This window comes from Corythoichthys intestinalis, chromosome 17, assembly GCF_030265065.1.
Source record: "Corythoichthys intestinalis isolate RoL2023-P3 chromosome 17, ASM3026506v1, whole genome shotgun sequence".
Classification (NCBI taxonomy): Eukaryota; Metazoa; Chordata; class Actinopteri; order Syngnathiformes; family Syngnathidae; genus Corythoichthys; species Corythoichthys intestinalis.
The window spans coordinates 39,182,408-39,204,447 of record NC_080411.1 but is presented as its reverse complement, the minus strand read 5'-3'; the positions used below and the strand labels follow the sequence as shown (position 1 = coordinate 39,204,447).

Here is a 22,040-nt window from a genome sequence, read left to right as displayed (position 1 = left end):
GTCAGACTTGCAAATGTGTAATGAATATGAGCAACTGTGCTTGTTTGGATTGTACTGGACAGTGAACCATGTAATTTTTTTAGATGCACTATAAAATGGAGCTATCAAATGGTCTTGGTAGTATAAAAGTAAAATAATAATAATTGTAATGAAAAATATTCATGTTTAACAACGCCAACATTTCATTTTTAACTGAGGTTAAACAAATTACAACTGTGTCAACCTTGACTCATATCTTTCACATCATCTGCTGAATCTATAAATCTTTTCAAAAGGCTGGAATAAAATGGTTCTTTTATTAAAAATAGTATGTAGGAGTGAAACAAGCATTTTTGCTTCCAAATGCTGCAGATTGGTTAAGCAGAAGAACCCAGCGGGCGCTGTCATCATGAATATCTCAGTGTTTGGTTAAGTGGTTCTGAAATGCTCAAAGGTCTCAAATCTGAGGGGAAACCCAGAGGAGTTGTTGACAAAATAATTGAAGGATGGTCTTCATTCTCTTTAGCAGTTATTGATTATTGACTCTGGCAATCAAATTCATGCCTTTAGCAAACAGCCTCACCAATGTCCTCAAAGCAGTTACAAAATTAAACAGGTGTCTGCTTTGTTTAACATGATCTAGACCAGAGGACACACCAGACTAGGTTTCTCTGACAAATGTCAGCTGTCCTTTCTATGTCCAAAAGATCACTAATTACCAGTTTGAAAACATTCACATGTACATGTCATGTACATACAGTGGTATAAAAAAGTATCTTAACCCTTTGGAATTTCTCACATTTCTGCATAAAATCACCATCAAATGTGATCTTATCTTTGTCAAAGTCACACAGATGAAAATATAGTGTCTGGTTTAACTAAAATAACCCAAACACTTACAGGTTTTCATATTTTAATAAGGATATTATGCAAACAATGACAGAAAGGGGAAAAATAAGTAAGTGAACCATCACATTTAATATTTTGTGCCCCCCCCGCCCCCCGTTAGCAATAACTTCAGCCAGACGCTGCAGTAGCTGCAGATCAGTCTGGCACATCGATCAGGACTAATCATGACCCATTCTCCTCTACAAAACTGCTGTAGTTCAGTCAGATTCCTGGGATGTCTGGCAAGGATAACTGTCTTTAGGTCATGCCACAGCATCTCAATGGGGTTCAAGTCTGGACTTTGACTTGGCCACTCCGGAACAGGTATTATGTTCTTCTGAAACCATTCTGAAGTTGATTTACTTCTGTGTTTTGTATCATTATCTTGTTACAGTCCAGGCCCCGAGGTAGCAAAACAGCCCCAAATCATGATGCTCCCTCCACCATGTTTCACGGTGGGGTGAGGTGTTTATGTTGGTGAGCTGTTCCATTATTCCTTCCACACACGACACTGTGTGTTACTCCTAAACAATTCAACTTTGGTTTCATCAGTCCACATAATATTTTGCCAAAACTTATATGGAGTGTCCAAGTGCCTTTTTGTGAACATTAAACGAGCAACAATGTTTTTTGACAACAGTGGCTTCCTCCGTGGATTCCTCCCATGAACACAATTCTTTGCCACAGTTTTACATATAGTTGATGTTTGCACAGAGATATTGGACTGTGCCAGTGATTTCTGTAAGTCTTTAGCACTTTTTTACCTCTCTGTGTATTCTGCGCTGAACTGTTGGTGTCACCTTTGGTGGACGGCCACTCCTTTGGAAAGAAGCAACAGTGCCAAACTCTCTTCATTTATAGACAACTTCTCTGACTGTCGATTGATGAACACCCCGAATTTTAGAAATAGTTTTGTGTCCTTTCCCAGCTGTATACAAATCAACAATCCTTGATCACAGGTCTTCAGACAGCTCTTTGGACTGAACCATGATGCACATCAGACAGTGTTTCTCATCAAGACAAGTCTTACCAGGTGTATGTTTTATAGTGGGCAAGATAGCTTTAAACCACTCATCAGTGATTGGGCACACACCTGACTTAAATTGTTTGATAAAAATTGGTTTCAACTGCTCTTTAAGTCTCCTTAGGCAGAGGGTTCACTTACTTCTTTTCCCCCTTCTGTCATTGTTTATTTAAATATGAAAACCTATGAATGTTCGGGTGGTTTTAGTTAAAGCACACACTGTTTTTACATCTGTGTGATTTTGACAAATATAAGCTCACATTTGATGGTGATTTTATGCAGAAATGTGAGAAATTCCAAAAGGTTCAAATACTTTTTCATACCCCTGTACTTTGCAAGTAATTTTGGGCTTCCAATTTTCCTTCAAATCTTTTTTTTTTTTTTTTTTCTACATTTTTTGCTAGTATCGATGTGAAATGGCTCTTAAATTGTATTCATTATGGTCTTTAAAAAGTCTTTAAAAGTCTGACCGAGATATTGCTGCTTGAATGAGGGAAAACGTGGTATTAATGTGTTTTAGCTTTCTGGGTTTCTTTACTTCTCTCTACAGAGACTGTTTTTGTTCATAGAGCTGCACAGTGTCTGCATCGACACTGCTGGTTGTTTCCCATCTCCCCTGTTGTGTTTGATTCTTCATGCATTTTTAATGTCTCTGTGGTGCTTTATGTTTTTGTTCCTCCTTGTTATTGAGATAGAAGATTTAGCATGCTCTTGGGACTATTTTTTCTACTATGAGTTCAATGCAAATAATATATACGCCGCAGCATTGCTGATAGTCAGTAAATATTGTACTTTCGGTATAAGGAAGTTTGTATGTAGGGTGCACGTAGAGGAACCTCTTCGCCTAGTAATGTAAATGGTATGCATTGCCACCTCACTTAAACTCTTCCGCTGTCATAATTCAGCAATGCATTACAGTCCATGCTTACATGCAATGCTTGATCTCCACCACGACATGTCAACATATAAATAGGCTTGACTACTCGCATTTAATCACCCTCTGTCCTCCATGGATTTTATCTAAAGTACATTAGGAAAGATATATTTAAAACAAAGTCTGCAAGTCTGGTCTACATTAACTAAATGCTAAATTTTCAACGAATATCCTTATTTCTTAATGCATGTATGCTTGCTAACCCTTTTTTTTTTTTTTTTTTTTTTTTAACCTGCGGTCCTTCTCATAAATCCAGGCACCACACAATAACAGTTGGATTATACAAAAATTAATATTTCATGCTGCTTACGTCAGGGATGTGAAACATTAATCACTGCAGTTATTAAAAAATACTAACATAAATATGATTTCAAAATACAGTATATACCGTAATGTTTGGACTATAAGCCGCTACTTCTTCCCCTCATTTTGAATCCTGAATCTTATAGTCCTGTGCGTCTCATTTGTTGATTTATTTAGGTTAATAGGTAACGCTTTATTTGACAGTGGCATCATAAGACTGTCATAAGACCGTCATAATTATGACATGACACTGTCATGAGCATTAATGAATGCTTATAACAGATGTCATTATATGTTATCTGGCAAATTATGTCACTAACTCCATTTCTGTCCAGCTCAAATCTTATAATCAAATCTTTTCAAAGTGAGATAATTTGCTTGATGACACTAAATGGCATCAGTTATAAGCATTCATTAATGTTCATGACAGTGTCATATCATAATTATGATTGTCTTATGACAGTCTTAAAGTGCCTTGTCAAATAAAGTGTTACCAAATACCAGGACTAGTAACTAATGAAACAACTGGAACAGGAACTGAAGAAATAATTAGCACAGATCATAAATTTTGATATTTACATCTCTAGTGCTGCAATACATGCTAAGAGACATGTTGAACGACAACAGTGTTGAGTTTGACTGTCTCCCCCAAGGGAGCAGTGATGGGCAAATGAAGCTTCTCGAAGCAATGAATTCTTTGCAGCCAATTGGTTCAAAGCTTCATGGTGGTTCATTTGGTCTTATGACAGTCTTCTGAAGCTACTGTCAAATAAAGTGTTACCGGTTAATATCTTTTGGTGTGAATATCCCATAATACAATGAGGACAGCTTCGGCCTATAGTCCAGTGCGGCTTATTTTTTTAATTTTGTAAAATTTTGTTATTTATTTATTTATTTTCCCTTCCGGCATGACAAATCCAAACAAACATACAGTTTGTTCATTTTCCCAATAGTCCATAGTCGATCGATGTGCTCGTTATGTTGATTAGATCCAGTAGACTAGTTCATAATTTAGTACTTAGTTTATTCAGTTGATTCGATCCAGAAGATAGGAACATCTGTTGTTATCTATGAACAAATGTCGTTTTCATCTCAAATTTGATGCGTTGTGGCGTATAGTCAGGTGCGCCTTATAGTCCGAGAATTACAGTATGTAAAACAATAAGTGATATTTTAATTTTATTATCATTCTTTAAAATGTCCACCTCTGCTCTTCTTTTAAACGGACATAGGATGCTCTCTCTGTCCTGCAGTCTTGCATGATTGTGCCTGTCGTCTTGAAAAGGCGTATTTATGTCTATTGCTGTGGAGTAAGATAGTGTAGCTGTCCATCTTACCACATGCCCATAATGGAGAGACTGAATTGGTGCACTTTTCTTTTTTTGTGCTATCAGAGTTTGTGTAATTGTGAGCAATTCTGTCGGTTGAACTATGGCCTCTCTATAATAGACTGTCTTAGCCCAGTGAATTAGAGTCATATGACAGTAGTCTGCGCAAACATTCCACATTTAACCCCGAGATCAACAACAGTAAAGATAGAATGATCTCAAAAACACTGCATTCTTCTTCAATCAAACTTTTATTCCTTCTAATGGGATCAGGCCTGACTTCTTTTTGGTCTCAATGAAAGTGGAACAGTGCTGAATGGTACTGAACAGTCTTGAAGGGGGCGAAACACAAATATACGTTTTCAGACATGTTCATTAGTCAAAACACAGTACTTTGATTAGTATTGCTGTCGTTGAACATGACAGATGTAGAAAGTTGTTTTGAGTCAGCCTAGTGGTGTAATTTGTTTATTTGTGAAACTGTAACAAAGAAACATGCATGTATTCAACTGCACAATACCCGTCAATACAAATACCATGTAGATACCGCATTTCACTTGAGCTACAAGCTATAAGTATATGTTGGTTTCCATACAGCAAGACTTATTAACAAATTTAGTTCATATTACTTTTCCCCATAAACACACATATACTGCATATTAACGGGTGGGTATACATGTAAAATACATAGTTTGCAAGGAAAAACCTAACAGAAAGCACTCAACATCGTCAATGCGACCGACAGGCTGTGTACTGTAAAAGTCAATGAGCATGCGTTCCAAACTGCGTCACCTGGTGGATGCAGTAAATTATTATGACCACAATGGCTGCACGTTTAAAAGCAGCCAGAGAGCCAACACAGACAACATGCATGACAAACTGTCTTGGCTTAAAGTTGATTCAAGGCTGCGAGTATCTCTTCTCTCTTTTCTGAAAAACATCATGACATTGAGCAAACCAGGCAGTTTGTTTAAGCATTGCACTCTGAGCTCAAATCTCCACTCATACCCAACCAGACATGCTATTAGCGGTAACTATACCATACCTATCATAAAAACTAACTTAAAACAACGTACAATACTATGTAGAGCTATGATTGAATGGAATGCCCTCCCAGACCAAATTTTAAAAACTCAAAATAAAGCTAAGTTCAAGAAACAAATAAAGCAGTACTTTAGGGTCAAATGTATTTGATCACTGATGTAATTTGTAATGTAAGCCTCTTTGTTGTTGTCGACTTATATATTACCTCTTATATTGTCTATTTACGTCCTTACTTTCTTCTGTCTTTATGTGAGTATGTTGAATTATGTTTGTTTTAGTGTGTAAATTTTTCAAGAGAAGAATTCTTTCTTTTATATACAGTATAGCCTATGTTGATTAGTATGTTGATCATGTTTTGTCTGTTTTATGGTTTGTGTAGACCCCAGAAAGGGTCCTCCATAGATTAGTATGTAGATGTTTTGTCTGTTTTATGTTTTGTGTGGACCCCAGGAAGAGTAGCAGATGTTTTCATCAGCTAATGGGGATCCTAATAAAAAATACAACAACGTGGCAGTAACGTAATGTAAAATGTTAACTGGCTCTAAACCATGGCTAGCACTTTTTTTTTTATTTTTTTAAATTTTACAGTGATCCCTCGTTTTTCTCGGTTACTGGGGACCAGAACCTGCTGTGATAAGTGAAAACCGCGAACTACCGCAAAAAAAAAAAAAAAGCATTGGCGTTAAAGTTGGAAAGAGAGTGTTTTTTCATTTTTTTCCTCCAAAGTATATTTTAGTAAATGTTTTTTAAGCACTTCAAATGTAATAATTATGATAAGTTTCAAATATGTTACTGTCCCCCCGAATTATTTTTAAACAATAATAAAGTAGTTGAAAAATGCTTGGCTTTATTAAATGCTTCATTGAGTGAGTCCACTCATATCCGCTCAAGCTGCTCACTTACACGCAATGAGTTGCCACAGCAACTGTTTAACAAGTTAGACGATGATTGACACGTGCAGCGCTTTGAAGTCTGTGTCTCTGGCAAGATCAAACCCAAACATCTGTCAATCATCATTAACTTTAATAAGCAACTCCATTGCACTGCCTGACGAACAAAGAGCAGGGGAAGGGAGGCAGGGTGGGAGAGTGAGACTACGCAATCGACTCGGGACAGCTCATCTTTGTTTTTTTTTGTTGTTTTTTTTATTTTATTTTATTTTTTTTACTTGAAAAAAAATCCGCGATGGACTGAGGGCGCAAAATTTGAAGTGCGAAGTAGCGCGGGATCACTGTATAGCATAAATAAAACCCTGATCCTTTTCACCTGGTTCCGATCCTCTGAAAAGTGGCCTGATCGGCCCGATTTCCGATCACGTAATCGGATCGGGACATTCCTACTTTTTTCCACTAGAGGGCGCTCGTGCTCATTGGACGGGTTATGTTTCAAGTATTGTTCTGGTCTGAATTTAATTATTTTATAAATTTTATATATTTGTGATCTTTTTGGCCTAATATGACTATGTAATAGGTTATAGTACAGTATAATAATAACAGTTCATATAGATGAAATTGTGCTGAGGAAAGAAATATACCGGTATTTAAAAAAAAAAAAAACTGATATTGTAAACAGTTACTTACAATGTTACTAATCACTTGAGTATTCTTTTCAATGAATAATTTTTTACTTGTACTTGACTACATTTTTGAATGACTACTTTAACCTTTACTGGAGTAATATTATTTAGAAGTAACCATACTGTTACCTGAGTAAAATTTTTGGCTACTCTACCCACCTTTGCCTGTTTGTTTCTTTGTACACAGTTTATGTGCCGTAAGATTGACTGGCAACCAGATCAGGGTATAGCCCCCCTCTTCCAGAATTAATCACTTATGTGGTGGAATTGTGCAGGGAGTTTACTGTAATCCATGTCGAAATGTACGGTGGCCGAGTAGAAATAAGCCTATGATAACAAAATGTGGGGAAAAAGTCAAGATCTACGACCAATTTTCAGGTCATAGGTTAATGGATGTTAACATGCATCTGTATATGTCCTTTTGCAGGTTTCTATTGGTCATCACTATGACTGATGGGGATTATGACTACCTGATAAAGCTCCTTGCCTTGGGAGACTCTGGTGTGGGAAAGACAACATTCCTATACCGATACACAGATAACAAGTTCAACCCCAAGTTCATCACCACAGTTGGCATCGACTTTAGGGAAAAAAGAGTGGTAAGGATGCCTCTATTATTTTATCAATTTTGTCACACGAAGATCTGAATCTATTAGGAGTATATTTTTAAAGGGTTTTTTTTATGTGTAATTGACAAAATTGTGTGATCTGTGAGTAGTTTTATTTTTCATTTTGACCTTGCCTGGCCTTTTCCCTTCGTCATCACAAGGTTTTTGCATGGTTCACCCCTAACTGCTCATTGACAACTGGAAGAAAATAGCACAAGTTAAACAGATTACATGATGGAGATTGTCATGTATGTTTATCATGTGACTGTTCCTAATTTGGAAGTAGGGAATGCCTACATGGGAACTTTGCTAGTTCCCAGCTGACTTGTGCAGATACTGGTGTGGTTGTTACAAACTCTTGCTTTCATTTAGCATGTAAAAAGGTCTTAGATGTGAAATACAATGTATGATATTAATAAGTAATGAAAATTTTATTTCGTGTATGGACAGCTACTCATGATAATGCTGAATCCCTTAAATTAACATGTCAATTGTGAACTTAATTATTGGATAGCTATGACAAGAAAAGAGAAATCATGCTTTAAGGAATATGAATATGCTATTTGGTAAACTTTAGTATGATACATTTCTTGGGTGCTGCACTAATATTTTTAAACACTTCGAAGCTATTTTCTTACCTCCAATAAATCTTAATTCTTGAATGATAGAATGAAACTGTTTATAGACTGACACTAATTTGGTGCATCCAGATGAAAACAATCATGAAAAAAAAATCTATTATTTGTGTTCAGAGGTTTACAGTATGTGTGCTATTCTTTTGACATTTTATTCAAATGCGGCAATTTTTCAATAATGAAACACATGTACAACTTATACATATAATAAACAATTAAAACAGGAAAACTGGGAAGTTATACAGTAGTTGTAGTCTGAATAGATTTATGGTCTGGTGCTGCAAGCCTTCATATAATGAAATACTGTCGGCGCTAATTTTATCCCACCCCTTCAGATGACTCACATGATCAATTATTGTTCATCACCTCCGCGGTGTGTGTGTATGAGAGAGAAAGTGAGATGGAGAAACTCTGAGTGGGTGTTGTACTAGTTCTGCCCAAGTTATGTTCTAAATTAGATTAGTCATTAACTATTAGTGCTATTGCATGAAACATAAGCAACAAAGCTTTGCAATTTACAGTAAATATAAATGTTATTTTCATAAGGCGAGCATTGGCATATCTTTGATAACTACATTAAGTTTCAATGTACAGTGGTAAATCTACTTACGAACCTCTCTAAATACAGAATTTACAGATTAAGACAAGCCTCAACGGGAAAATATTGTCTCTTGTTACGAAAGAAATTTCAGGATATGAAAGGCAAAAATACAGTATGGCTGGTACTCACAGCTCCCTGAGTTTACTGAACGTAACGTACTTATAGCTGGTCCTGCCATGACAATTGCCTAGCATGTTTCTGGCATCCAATTGGCTAAGAGTGATCTCTACAGTATGTGCACGTATGCATTCCAGTGTCCTCTTTATTCGCCCCTCGTGTTCCGACAGCTTTACATGAGTGTATTAACATTTATTCTTTACTCTATTGTAGGCATGTGCCGGTATGAGATTCTGACGGTATGATAACCTTAAGCAAAAATTTCAATTGTATTGCATTTGCAGCTCTAAAATGTGTTACTTTTGAGATTTCCGGGTAAAAAAAAAAAAAAAAAAAAAAACTTTTCATTGAACATGATTTTTATTTTTCATAACTTATTAGCAAATTGGAACATAAATGGTAATGGTAAATGGTGTTGGTAAATGGTGTTATACTTGTATAGCGCTTTTCCACCTTTCAAGTATAATGTTAAGTTAAAATAAATTTTAAAAATGACAAAAAATAACAAATGTTCTACATAAAATTAAAATAAATGCAGTCCTTTAGGGGAGCGTAAACCCACAGCTACAGCTCAACATCCATCGCAGCAAAAATAATTATTTTCCATAAAAAGCATGTTTGTATGACTCTTATCATTTTCACATTATGTACACACTCTCTTTCTCAACATAGACAGTTGCCAGAGAGAAACAAAAACACGTTTTACCACAGCTAGACACACTAAACATGCTTGAGTTAACTCTTGTAGCTGGTGGGAAACGCTCATGACAGTGTTTACTAACCATTAATTTTGTAGAAATCTGAAATCATGTAGGAGGTATTGCCTGCTCCGCAAACATGTTTTACATATCGGTTGGCCCTCCTCCTCTAAGCCGCGGCCGTCTTTAACTTTTCCATACCAGCAATTTCGTTTTCTTCGATGGGGGGATAAAGTTCAGGAGTTTCACCTCCTCCAGCCATTGTGTTGCACAGCTGACTCACTGACACTGAGCAACAACGGATGGGGGAGGTTTGAGCCTTATAGCTGCAAGTGAGGGATTTCTCCATGCATTTTTTTGGGACATAAAATATAGCTACCGTAATTTCCCAAATATAAGGCGCACCCGTGTATAATGCGCACCCCAAATTTACTTGTAAAATCTAGGGGAAATTATTGTACCCGTTTATAACGCGCACCCTAATTTTAGAAGAAAACAGAGCTTGTGTACAGATACAGAGATGTCATTTTACTGACTGGTGAAACACAGCACAAGCATAGCACATTGGTAGTTCAAAACATTACCGTAAACTGACAATATTTACGGTAATAATATGATTTGACAACTTCTCCAACTTACCAGAATCTAGGAGAAAACAAAACAGATGTGACTTTTCTTTTAAAGGCTGCTGTATAACTTGCTCGTTTCCTCATGATGAATAAATGTTTCTTCCATGGATTGATACGGTAAAATGAAAGTGAGAACGTAAGTCGGAAATCCGTGAGCGCTCATAGCTGTCAACAGGGACTGGGACGTACTACGTCACTGTTTGGACGAGCCTCCATGCTGGCAATATGATTTACTTCCGGTTCGGCAGAGTCAATGCGGATTGTAACGTGTGGTAGTGCTAAGCTAACTCTTTCGGTGTTTTAGAAAGAAAATATGGGTGCTTATTGTTGCGTTACCGGGTGCAACAGCATCTCCTACGACAAAAAAAGGGGTTAGGAAAAATGGACTCACTTTTCACCGTTTTCCTGCATGGAGGACCAAATATCAGATCACGAAGGTACGACGGATGGCTGGATTGCAGCGGTTCGTCGGAAAAGCATTTCTTATGATCATATTTCTGCTGGAATGAGAGTGTGTTCCTGTCATCTCTACTCTTGTAAGTTGAACGATTTATCCACTTTTGGTTTCAATACGTTTTTCTTTTTTTACACCGTTGTGTAAATCTGCCTCGGTAGCAATGCTCGCCTACTACTACTCACCTACCTGTTGTATTCCTAGGTAAACCTGCTGACAACACATCCCGATTTGTCACCATCTCTCTTCTTGGATCATTTGACAAAGAAAATTTGTTCAATGGAGTGGTTCCATTTGTCCTGTGTCGGACTCAAACAAGCCCCTGCTGCAGACGCCATCTGGGTCTGCCCTTCTCGTCGATGAACTGCGGGCTTTTAACTTGTGAAAATGCAAGAACTGTAATGCACATATTTATTCTGCCTGGCTATTTAACTATGGCCAGTGACGTATTATTATTATTATTATTTTTTTAACCACTTTGACAAAGACACGTTTCATTGTAATGTTGAATTTATATATTCTATTATTATTTTTAAATTATAATATTCTTATTTGCACTTATGGAGACTTTAGACTGTCAATTCAAATAGTGTTGGAAAAGTTGCAATACCTAAAATAGAAATGCAAGAACTGTAAAGTACATATTTTTACACCTTTATTTACCTAAGGCCACTGGATGTTTTTTAACTGCTTTGAAAAAATACAGGTTTTGTTGTGATCTTGTATTTATATAGTATATAGCTTTTTATAATGTATTATGTATTATAATATTTGCTGCCCCCTGCCAGAGTGTGGGCCATTTTGTACTAAAAGGATTTTAAACTGTCAGTTCAAATACTGTGTTGGAGACTAGTACTTGCAATACTTAAAATGGAAATGCAAGAACTTTAAAGCACATATTTATCCTGTCTGGCAATTTACCCAAGGCCAGTAAATAGTGTTTTAAACTGCTTTGACAAAGACACGTTTATTGTGATCTTGTATTTGTGTATTACTTATAATTATATAATATTTGCTGCCACCGTCAGAGGGTGGGCCTTGTTTGCACTAATTTAAAGATTTTAAACTGTCAATTAAAATATCGTATTGGAGAAATTGCATTACTTGAAATAAATCTATTGCAACTTATCAGTCCCAGTTCTTGTCTACAACACTGTCCAAAAATTGTCAATGCATATTCCAAATAGAATAACAAAATTAAGTCACCTGACTTTGTAATTATTACACCTGTTTATTATGAAGACCTGAAGTAAACAACAAGCAGTTACAGTTTGTCAAGAAGTTGTTCAAGTCATGTTTTGGTATTCATATTTTATTGACTTTTCACAACAACACTTGGGATCGTGTTTGTAAGAGCAGAGCAAACTGAAGTTTCAGCGTGCACTCTTCGCCTTTCCAACCTCTCATAACGCTCCGATGTGGTGCGCTTGACCTCAGAATAACCCAAGAAGAGATATGGTGACCAATCGGGATGTGTTGTCAGCATTTCATATGCAGGTTTTCCTAGTAACACAACAGGTAGGGGAGGAGGAGTAGGTTAGCATTGCTACCGAGGCAGATTTACACAACAGTAAAAAAAAAAAACACACAAAAAAAACCGTATTGAAACCAAAACGGATAAATCGTTCAACTTACAAGAGTAGAGATGAGGGGAATACTCTCATTCCAGCAGAAATATGATCATAAGAAATGCTTTTCCGACGAACCGCTGCAATCCAGCCATCAGTCGTGCCTTCGCGATCTGATATTTGGTCCTCCATGCAGGAAAACGGTGAAAAGTGAGTCCAGTTTTCCTCGCCCTTTTTTTAGTCGTAGGAGAAGCTGTTGCACCCGGTAACACAACAATACACACCCATAATCTCTTTCTAAAACATCGAAAGAGTTAGCTTAGCACGACCACACGTTACAATCCGCATTGAGTCTGCCGACCCGGAAGTGAATCATATTGCCAGCATGGAGGCGCGTCCAAACAATGACGTAGTACGTCCCATTCCCTACTCGACAGTAACAAAAGGAACTATTGTTATTTGGGTTTGAGTTTCCCGAGGGACTGATATAGTTGACGGACATAGGAAGTGTGTGTCCTTACATTTGTTATAGTCCGAATTGCGGAGCTGCAATAAACGTCGTCTCAAATGAGTTTAAGAAACTAAATTCTGTGCTTTATGAAGAGTGAAAAAAGCAGAATTTAACACAGACGAAATCATTCGGCCGATTAGAGTGAAGTATTACCGAAACAAAACGGTGACGTCACGTACCGTAATGGTCGGCAACGGGTCGCCGCATACGTTTCTTCAACACAACGTGGCCGTGTCAATAAAAAAAAATCGGTTTATATATATATATATGTAATACATATATATTTCTGTCTCCATCCATGTACCCGTTTATAATGCGCACCATGAGTTTACAAGTTGATTTTGGGGGAAAAAAAGTGCGCGTTATATTCAGGAAATTACGGTAATACGGTTTTATTGCGGTTTTGAAAACCATGACATTTTCATACAACGGTATACCTTGAAACCGGTAATCGGCAAATGTTTTCTCTATTCTTGGTTTTTTACATTATGCACAACTCCGATTTTATGTTTAATGAGCAATAATCTAATTGTAACATCTATTTGTTACATGTTTTGCTACATTTTTATGCATTATAAAAGATTTATGCCTGAATTTTGGGAGCCTCTAAACCAGTGGTCTCAAACCGGTCCTCAAAGGGCCGCAGGGGGTACTGGATTTCATTCCAACCAAACGAGACAAATACCTTTTCACCAATCTGGTTTCTTACAAGTGTAATCAGTTGATTGCAATCAGGTGCTGCTTATGTTAGTAGAAACCTCATTGGTTGAACTGTTTGTGCTGGATCTGTTGGAACAAAAACCAGGACCCACTGCGGCCCTTTGTGGAGTCGGTTTGAGACCGCTGCTCTAAACGGATTAGGGCATTAACATGGAAAACGCGTCTCTATTTACAGAATTTTCAAGTTTTGAAACTACTTCCAGAACTAATTAATTTCGTAGGTACAGGTACCACTGGATTGTTTTTTTTCTTTGTGAGAGTAAACCTTGAGTTGACCTGGTTACCAAAAAACAGCACCCTTCAAAATGTCTTTTAAGCCCTATTTCCGCCAAAGTCATATCAAGATTGTTCCGTGTTGATAAAGGTGCTACCACTAGGTTCATTTCTCGGTCTTATCCTGTTTGCTGGCCCTTATTTATATTAGGGAAATTGCAACATTCAGTTTGATTATGAAACTGTTGTGACATGCCTGCGTATTTAAATTTGTTTTGAACACAATCTTTAAAGGGTCTCTGAAAACATTTACAAAAAACTTAAAATGACACACTGACTCAACCTGAAGGTTGTTTTTTTAATATAGAAACAATACTAACCTCCCAGAGTTCTGTAGGAATCTTTCTCTCTTAATTTAATGATGTTTTCTTGGAGAGCTGCTCACAACTTTCAATGTGGTGTAAGAGTCTGCTGTACAATTTTTCACTGTCCCTCTGTACATCATTATTTTGATATAAGAAAGTGAATTTAATTCACTTGATAACCAGCTTTGCCAAGTGCTTTTCACCATATATCAGCTTTTTATTAACGGTCACATAGCCGAGACACAAGAATTGGATTTAGTGGATGTGTGTATCATTTCAGTGTTCCTACTAATCCAAGTGTAATCCATTACACTTTACCCTATTTACATAACTAGGACTGGCCACTATAAACGCACCGCAATCATCTTATTTTTTTGTTAGGAATTTTCTTATTGACACAAATCTGATTCCAAAGACCTGAGGCTTCCCTGTCACCTGGAAAAAGTAATCATATAAAGTATTCCCAATGGGGTTTCTTGATACAGAATTGTGTGAATCAACTCCTACTAGTGCTAGAGACATGACTAGTTTTCATTTGTGACAATCAAAGGTGTGAATCACACTCAAGCTCAAGGCTTCCCACTGATTTGCAAACGGTTGAAGTGGTTCAAAGTGCAGTCCATGTTCAATTGTCTATTTTTAGGCCTTATAACTGATCACTTCTTTGAAGTAGGCTACAGATGGAAAAATGTTTGTTTTTTAACTCATGCATTCATTAGGTCACCTCTCGCTCCTTGCCAAAAAAACTTTTGAAATTATTTCAGTCTGCCTGTAAACTGTACCTTGATAAATTTGGGTAATAATAATAAAGTGCTCTATATTGCCAACTAGGAGTGGGAACCTCTTGTTACCTCATGATACGATACGGTTTGCGATACAAAGCTCACGATAATGATGATCTGACGATATGGCGATACAACGATTATCAATACATTGGTCAGGAAATCATTCTAGGATATTCAACAAACAACTAATAAACAGAAAAGCACGCTTCTGCTGTGAATTATTAGAATGAGTTTATCACTAGCAGACGTCCAATCCATTTGAAGCTTTGAAGCTAAACAGATTGAACGTTTATGGCAGTCAGTGACAGCTAATGCCAGGCAATGAGGTAATTTTGTGCCAGAAAAGGTCATTTACTTGTTGATTTTCAGTTACTTCCTGTTGATTTGGGGGTATTTTATGGGTCACTTCCTGTTTATTTTGAGTTACAGAACAGGAAGTGACCTAGGAATCACCCAAATGAATAGACCCTACTCACGTGACGTCACAGCCACGCCCCCGCGCCATGTTGTCCGTATACTCGTCATGTTAATGCATTAGCGCTTCGTAAATTCCTCCTATTATGGCGTGTTTTTCTGCTCGTTAACATTAATAATCAAAATGGTGAAGTCGTGTGTGGTGGTCGGTTGCAAAAACAGAGAAGATAGACGGAGAGACTTGAAGTTTTACCGTATTCCGAGAGACCCGGAGAGGAGAGCGAGATTGACTGCTGCAATTCGATGAGAAAACTGGGCTCCAAACGACTACCACAGATTATGTAGTAGTCATTTTATATCTGGTAAGATGCATTTAATATATATTTAGAGGGTTTTGGGCTGACAATCACAATTAAGATCATTGCTAGGCTAATCGCCGACAACATACACTCAGACGTTGTGAATGAACTACCTGAAAATACATAATTATAAGGGGATAATAAGACAGTTGTCATACAATTAATTTACAATTTCACTATTGAGGTCAAAAGCCAAAAAATAAATTCAACTAGGGACAATCTGGAGTACTGCTATCGCACTTCATATTTATTACATATTATATATGTATGTAGTGAGAGTGCTATCGCTAAACCATATAAACATTAAAAGCCCTAGCTCCATTGACAAATGACATGAAATACATTAGACTTGACAGTGGATGTTAGCAAGAACAAAAGATTTTGAATTGAAAATTTCGTAACTCACCTTCCCGAGCACAAGATTCCTGCCGAATTTTCGTGTACGAGGACCTGTTTCACCCAACCAGCAATGTAGCATTTATAAGCCTCCAAGCTCTTAGTTTTTCAAACTTTCGTGAGAATAGGCTGATTTTTGTGTGGACAAGATAGTTGTAAATATCAGGGTCAGGCAAAGACGGCGAAGACAGCGGGTCGAAAAACATCGATTTAGGCATCAAATATGGATCTGGCGAATGGATAAACTGAAGCTTTTCCACATAACTCCTTTTATGCAACGCATCCAATGAGTTTACGGCGTCACATAACACCGGGGCTTCCATGAATTGCTCTATAACTTGCACGACTAATTGAAAACAATGAGAATAGGTCTAAAAAATACGGACAATATGGCGGCCGGATACAGCGACACGTCATTTTGTGACGTAGGTGAGTAGGGTCTATAGGCAGTAACTCAAACTCAACAGGAAATGACCTGTAAATGCCCTAAAATGAAAATGAACAGCAAGTGACCTTTAAATGCCCTGAAAATCGGGCAGAATGACTGAATGCTCTGGTTTTGAATGATCAAATTAGAGCTGTCACGACTAGTCGACGTAGTCGACGTCATCGATGACGTAAATCCGTCGACGAGCACAACATGCCGTCGACGGTTAATGAAGGGTTAAAAAAATATATGCGTGGAAAGTTAGAATGTCGGATGCTCTGTGAGTCTGTTTGCAAGCAGGGAAAGCGGCACAAAGCCAAAAAAAAGCGCACCAGAGTGTCCAAAACATTGACTTGTTTCAAAGAAACAAAGGAGAGTACACTCTTCTGTCCTGTCTCTTCAGTGCCAAGCTTGGCTGCACGTCGGCCGTGAATAAACACCTCAAGCGCCTTCACGCAGTTTGTAAGGTTTTTTTTTTTTTTCCCTTTCATTTTTTGTACAACAGACGGTACTGTCGCCTTACTAAATAATAATGTTTCATTGACAATGGGCCTATAAGTGCTATTAGTATTGTTCTTAATGCTAATTGAAAGGTTTATTTCATGTTATGGTTTATTTTATGGTATAGAAAATTATATAAGGTTAAAAGGTCATAAATATATACAGTATATACAGTGATTGCACTCAAGGGAGAGATTGTCAATGATAAGGTAATAAGGTAAAGGCAATTCATATAGGCAATTCATTGATATATAAATAAGGTTTAAAAGGAAAAAGGTGAAAAGTTTTTGTTAATTTCTAATTGTGTTGCTTTATTTGTGTGCGCCGTAGCTCTTACGGTGTGTTTACATCAAGGATGGAATAAAAGTTGTAAACCATCAGTTGAAGAGACCATCTTTTCAATCGGGATGCTACACTAGTTAATTCTATCAGCATTTGAACTCATTGTTTATTTGTGATTTATTATTGTTATTTACGTGTTTATTTGTACTTTAATAAATGATTTGAGTGTTCCAATATGTTTTTTTTTAAATTGATAAGCGTCAACAAAAATTTCATTGCTAAATTAGTTTTAAAAAATAAATAAATAAATAAATAAATTAATTAATTATTAGATTAGTCGACTAATCGTAAAAATAGTCGGCTGACTAATCGGGAGAAAATTAGTCGTTTGGGACAGCCCTAGAACAATTGTTCCAGTCTGAATGGATTGGGCGTAGAGCACCGTCAATGCAGCCTTAGAGTTAACTGAGACACTATTATGGTGGAAGATTTTGGTAGCAACTTGTTGGTTCCTTTTTTTTTTTTTTTTTTTTTTTTTTTTTTTTAAACATTGACACATTTTTAAAACGATATCTCCATTCATGGCAGGAGCATACAGTATCGATTACCTTTTGGGATACAAAGTATCACGATATATCACCATTTCGATATTTTGTCACACCCCTATTGCTAAGGTTGATGTTTTTCTTTCTTTTTTTCTTTTTTAATTTTAAATAGCAAAGAGTAAGACATAATAAAGTGCATATACAGTATAGTTTACAGTAAACCTCTGCGATAGTGCGGTTCAGCCTACGTGGTCCTGATATTTTGCTTGAGTTATTAATGTATTTTTTTCTGAAGCTATGTAACCTATCTAAAGTTTCACTTTCTCTCAGGTATACACAGCTTCCAACCCAAATGGAATGACAGCAGGAAAGACCTTCAAGGTTCACCTACAGCTCTGGGACACAGCTGGGCAGGAAAGGTAAGCATTTAAAAATACAGTAAATAAATTAATTAGGGCTGTAGCTATTGATTATTTAGGTAATCGATTAATCCATGGATTACTTAGTTCAAATAATCGAGTAATCGGATTACGAACATTTAATGTGTTGGAGAATACATTTTAGGGGATGTAAAACATAGAAAAAAGTGTTTATGCCTGCAATAACATTTATTTTGGTTTGCTAAAACTGCACTTTCAAATGAGCATAAAGCGCGACAACAAAATACAATACCTGTGTGTTTCTTCAAATAATGCCGAATTGCACTTTCATTTCATAAAAGCAATAAATACATTTAAAACTAAACTGAGCTTAGCCTCAAACGCTATAAAAATAAATAAATGAGGATCTAAGTACAGTGGTAACTCTACTTACGAAATTAATTGGTTGTGGAAGTAGTTTCTTCACTTGAAAATTCTGTAAGTAGAGATGCGTTTTCAATGTCAATATCCTAAGCCGTTCCAACCCCCCCCCCCCAAAAAAAATTCAGACAAATCTCTATAATGCATAAAAATGTGTCCAATCATGTAACAAATACAGGTTACAATTAGATTATTGTACAATAAACATGAAATTAGAGTTGTGCGTAATATAAAAAACAAAAAAATTAAAAAATAAATACACTCAAAGCTGTCGGAACACGTGGGGTGAATGAAGAGGATGCTGGGATACACACATGCAGTAGAGGTCCTTCTAAGCCATTTGGATGCCAGGAATGCTAGGCAATAAGCAATAATTTTTTATTTTTACAAAGCTCTTAACAAATAGTTCAAACATGTATTCACACAAAAATCTGTTAAATATACAGTACTTCTAACTAATAATAAATAACAAATGCATAAACAAACATATTAGCGCAAACAAAAACTTACAACTGTATGTTGGTCTTAACAGGGAGCAACTGGATTCAGCCATGTTAGACAAGTTATGGTATTTTCACTCTTGCCACTAGAAGGCAGTGTATCCACCCAAATCAATAAAACTAAATGCAACACTTTCAAACCAAACCCTTACAACGTCACTCTAATGAAACAAATCCTTTAAGCATCACAATTTGATTCAAAGCTTTTTTCAATCGAATTACTCGAGTTAATTGATTAATCGTTGCAGCACTAAAATTAATTAATTTTGTACCTATGGTTTGATGAAATGTAGTCCTTAATTAAGTGCATTTCTTCCCAAAAAATAAATACAATGTATTATTGGGATTCTCATATTTGTTCAGAGTGAATCATAGTTTTAAAAATACAGATTCAAATAATGATTGTAAAATACATCCTGGGATGCACTGGGACACATAATCAGTGATCATTGGGGTTTCGGGTCATCCGACATCATACCCCCTCCCTCAGGTGTCCCAGCCAGGGTTGATCAGACCCCAGCTAGTGTCCCAGTAGCATTGGCCTACAGATCGCGCATCCTGATCCCGAGCCATCTAGAGGCTGTCTCTGCTGCCTCCATGGTGATCTTGATGGCCTCCCTTACCCAGCACCTGTGATGCCCAGAAGTGTGAGCACCTTGCATCGTGAGCGGCCCGCAAAGCCTCTACACCCCACTTCAATGGGCTCACAGCATGTCTTCCAGCCTCCTCTCTGGCATTGCTCGACGGACTCCTAGTACTTTGACCGCTTCCCCTCATTCGCCTTGTCTATGACATCCTCCCAGGGAACTGTCAATTCTAGCAGTAGCACCTGCCTTGAAGATACTGATACTGTAAGCACAATGTCTGGTCTTGATGAAGTTGTTGCAATGTGGTCTAGAAATTTGACTTGTTTGCCCAAGTCCACTTGGAGAACACACTCCAATGCTGAGGTGAGGAGCCCGGCAGCTAGTTTGGGCTGTGACCAAGGCTGCTCTCCAGCCCTGACAAAAGTGATTCTCCTCTTGTCAGGTTGCTGTTTGCTGCTGTCGTTTTTAGCCATGGCTTTCGCTATGGCTTCAGCAGTGGTCTTCAGCACCTGGTCGTACCGCCACAGGTAGAGTCCCTCCCCCGGACCTTTAGTGCAGCTGCGCAGGATATACTCCAGCGAGCCTTTCTTGGAGTACAACACGCAGGCCGGAGAGTCATTCGGGGCCCAGGAATGGAGATTGACTGGGCTGGGTAGGTCATAAACAGCCTGGCCGATGAACTTAATGCAATGGGGTTCTGTCTGCCTGATGTTAGACCAGGTCACCTTCCTCTCCAGTGCACCCTCCCACCTTGTCCATGCTCCCTGCTGCTGCATACCCACTATATTGCTGGTTCGTTCCTCCTCAACCTCTGCACGCATCTCCTTCAGGACTAGCTCGCAATTGTCCTTAGCGCATGCCCTCTCATACCGGGGTTGGAGAAGGGCTCTCAGCCCAGATCGGCCTGTTGCATTTGCACCCACCAGGGCCCTATGTCTCAATCAGGACTTTGCTGCCTCCAGGCTTTCCTGAGCCCAAATAATAATAAAAAATATTTAAATAATATTCTACTGTCAGGTAACACAGCTTAAACTAAGATGAATAGAGTAGGGGTTTTATTATTAGTAGTAATTCATTTCATTTTGAAAACTGCAAGCTCCCTCTTTGATACTGGAAAATGGATCTAAAAACACCAAAGCCTGCCTACTACCAGTAGACATGACTCATAGATACGTCTAATTATAACTAGATGTACATCATGTACTGCACATTCAGAGAAGTACTATATATGCATAATGTTTGCATGTCCACCCACATCATTGGTGGCCCCCTGACATGGATGAATTGTCTTGGTAAAAGACTTTGAAGTGTTGAATTCATTTTTATTGTTGTAATTAACAAAGGAAAGATGACTCACTGTAGGATGACTCAGACAGAAGTTTTTAATTATAGTTTCAGGAGCTTTAAATGAAAAAAGGACAAATCAAACTGAATCACTACACCTACATAGTTACAGTCTGTCATTTATTATAGTTGTCCTGCATTTGTGTTTGGATAGTATTTTAACTTAGTCCATACAAGGCATTTACATATCGCCAATGTTCCCTCTAAACTACGCGTGTGCCCAGTCACACACAGCTTTCACATACTCAGCGCACAAAATAAAATTCAACACAAACATATTGTAGCTTCACTAGGACTGCTGTTGGCCGTGCAGTTATGTGTCAGCCCGACACTCCTATCGGTGCGTTTGATACGGCAATGCAATGCTTCCATTGGTGGGTTACTACGCCATGATTGTATACAATATACTAGTAGTTGTGAGGTGCATGACTTGAATGGGGGCAAAGATAAATAAAGAGTGAAAAGTGAGCTAGACTCCTGTGCTGATTTACTGAAGCAACATCCCGCTGCCAATTTTTGCAAGCGTTACAGTATTAATATCTAATATTAGAGTTCATTAGACCAACAAAATTATTTTCTGTATCATTTTGCAACGTAACTCAATGAGCAACAGGTGTCTAGCCAATAATACGATACATTTCACTTCACTTACGCTATGCAGCCAATCATAGCAGTAACAGTGTTGCGCATATGTTACCTGCCCAAATGCACTGTGCAAGTTAACTAGCTAACAACAGTGCAGCGGGGTTAAGAGACGCAACTGTTAACCCCTTATCATGGCAAGAGGAGCGGCCAGCAATACTTAACTCATCAAGCCAAAGTAAGAAAGAAATGTGGTTCTGTTAAGATGAAATGGCTGTCGAAGTATGTGCAAGTTGAGGGAATCTGACCTTTTAGCCAGATTG

The 22,040-nt window shown here is 37.6% G+C and overlaps 1 protein-coding gene across 8 annotated transcripts in view; it reads left to right on the top strand.

The window, feature by feature from the left end:
- Positions 1-22,040, top strand: part of LOC130905462 (ras-related protein Rab-27B-like) — an 86,535-nt gene that overhangs the window by 46,538 nt on the left and 17,957 nt on the right. For all 8 annotated transcript variants that reach the window (XM_057818897.1, XM_057818891.1, XM_057818898.1 and 5 more), the window contains 2 exons: positions 7,504-7,675; positions 18,235-18,323. In XM_057818897.1, the coding sequence (XP_057674880.1) occupies positions 7,523-7,675; positions 18,235-18,323 (242 nt within the window). In that variant the 5' untranslated portion in view covers positions 7,504-7,522. The remainder of the gene's footprint in view (positions 1-7,503; positions 7,676-18,234; positions 18,324-22,040) is intronic.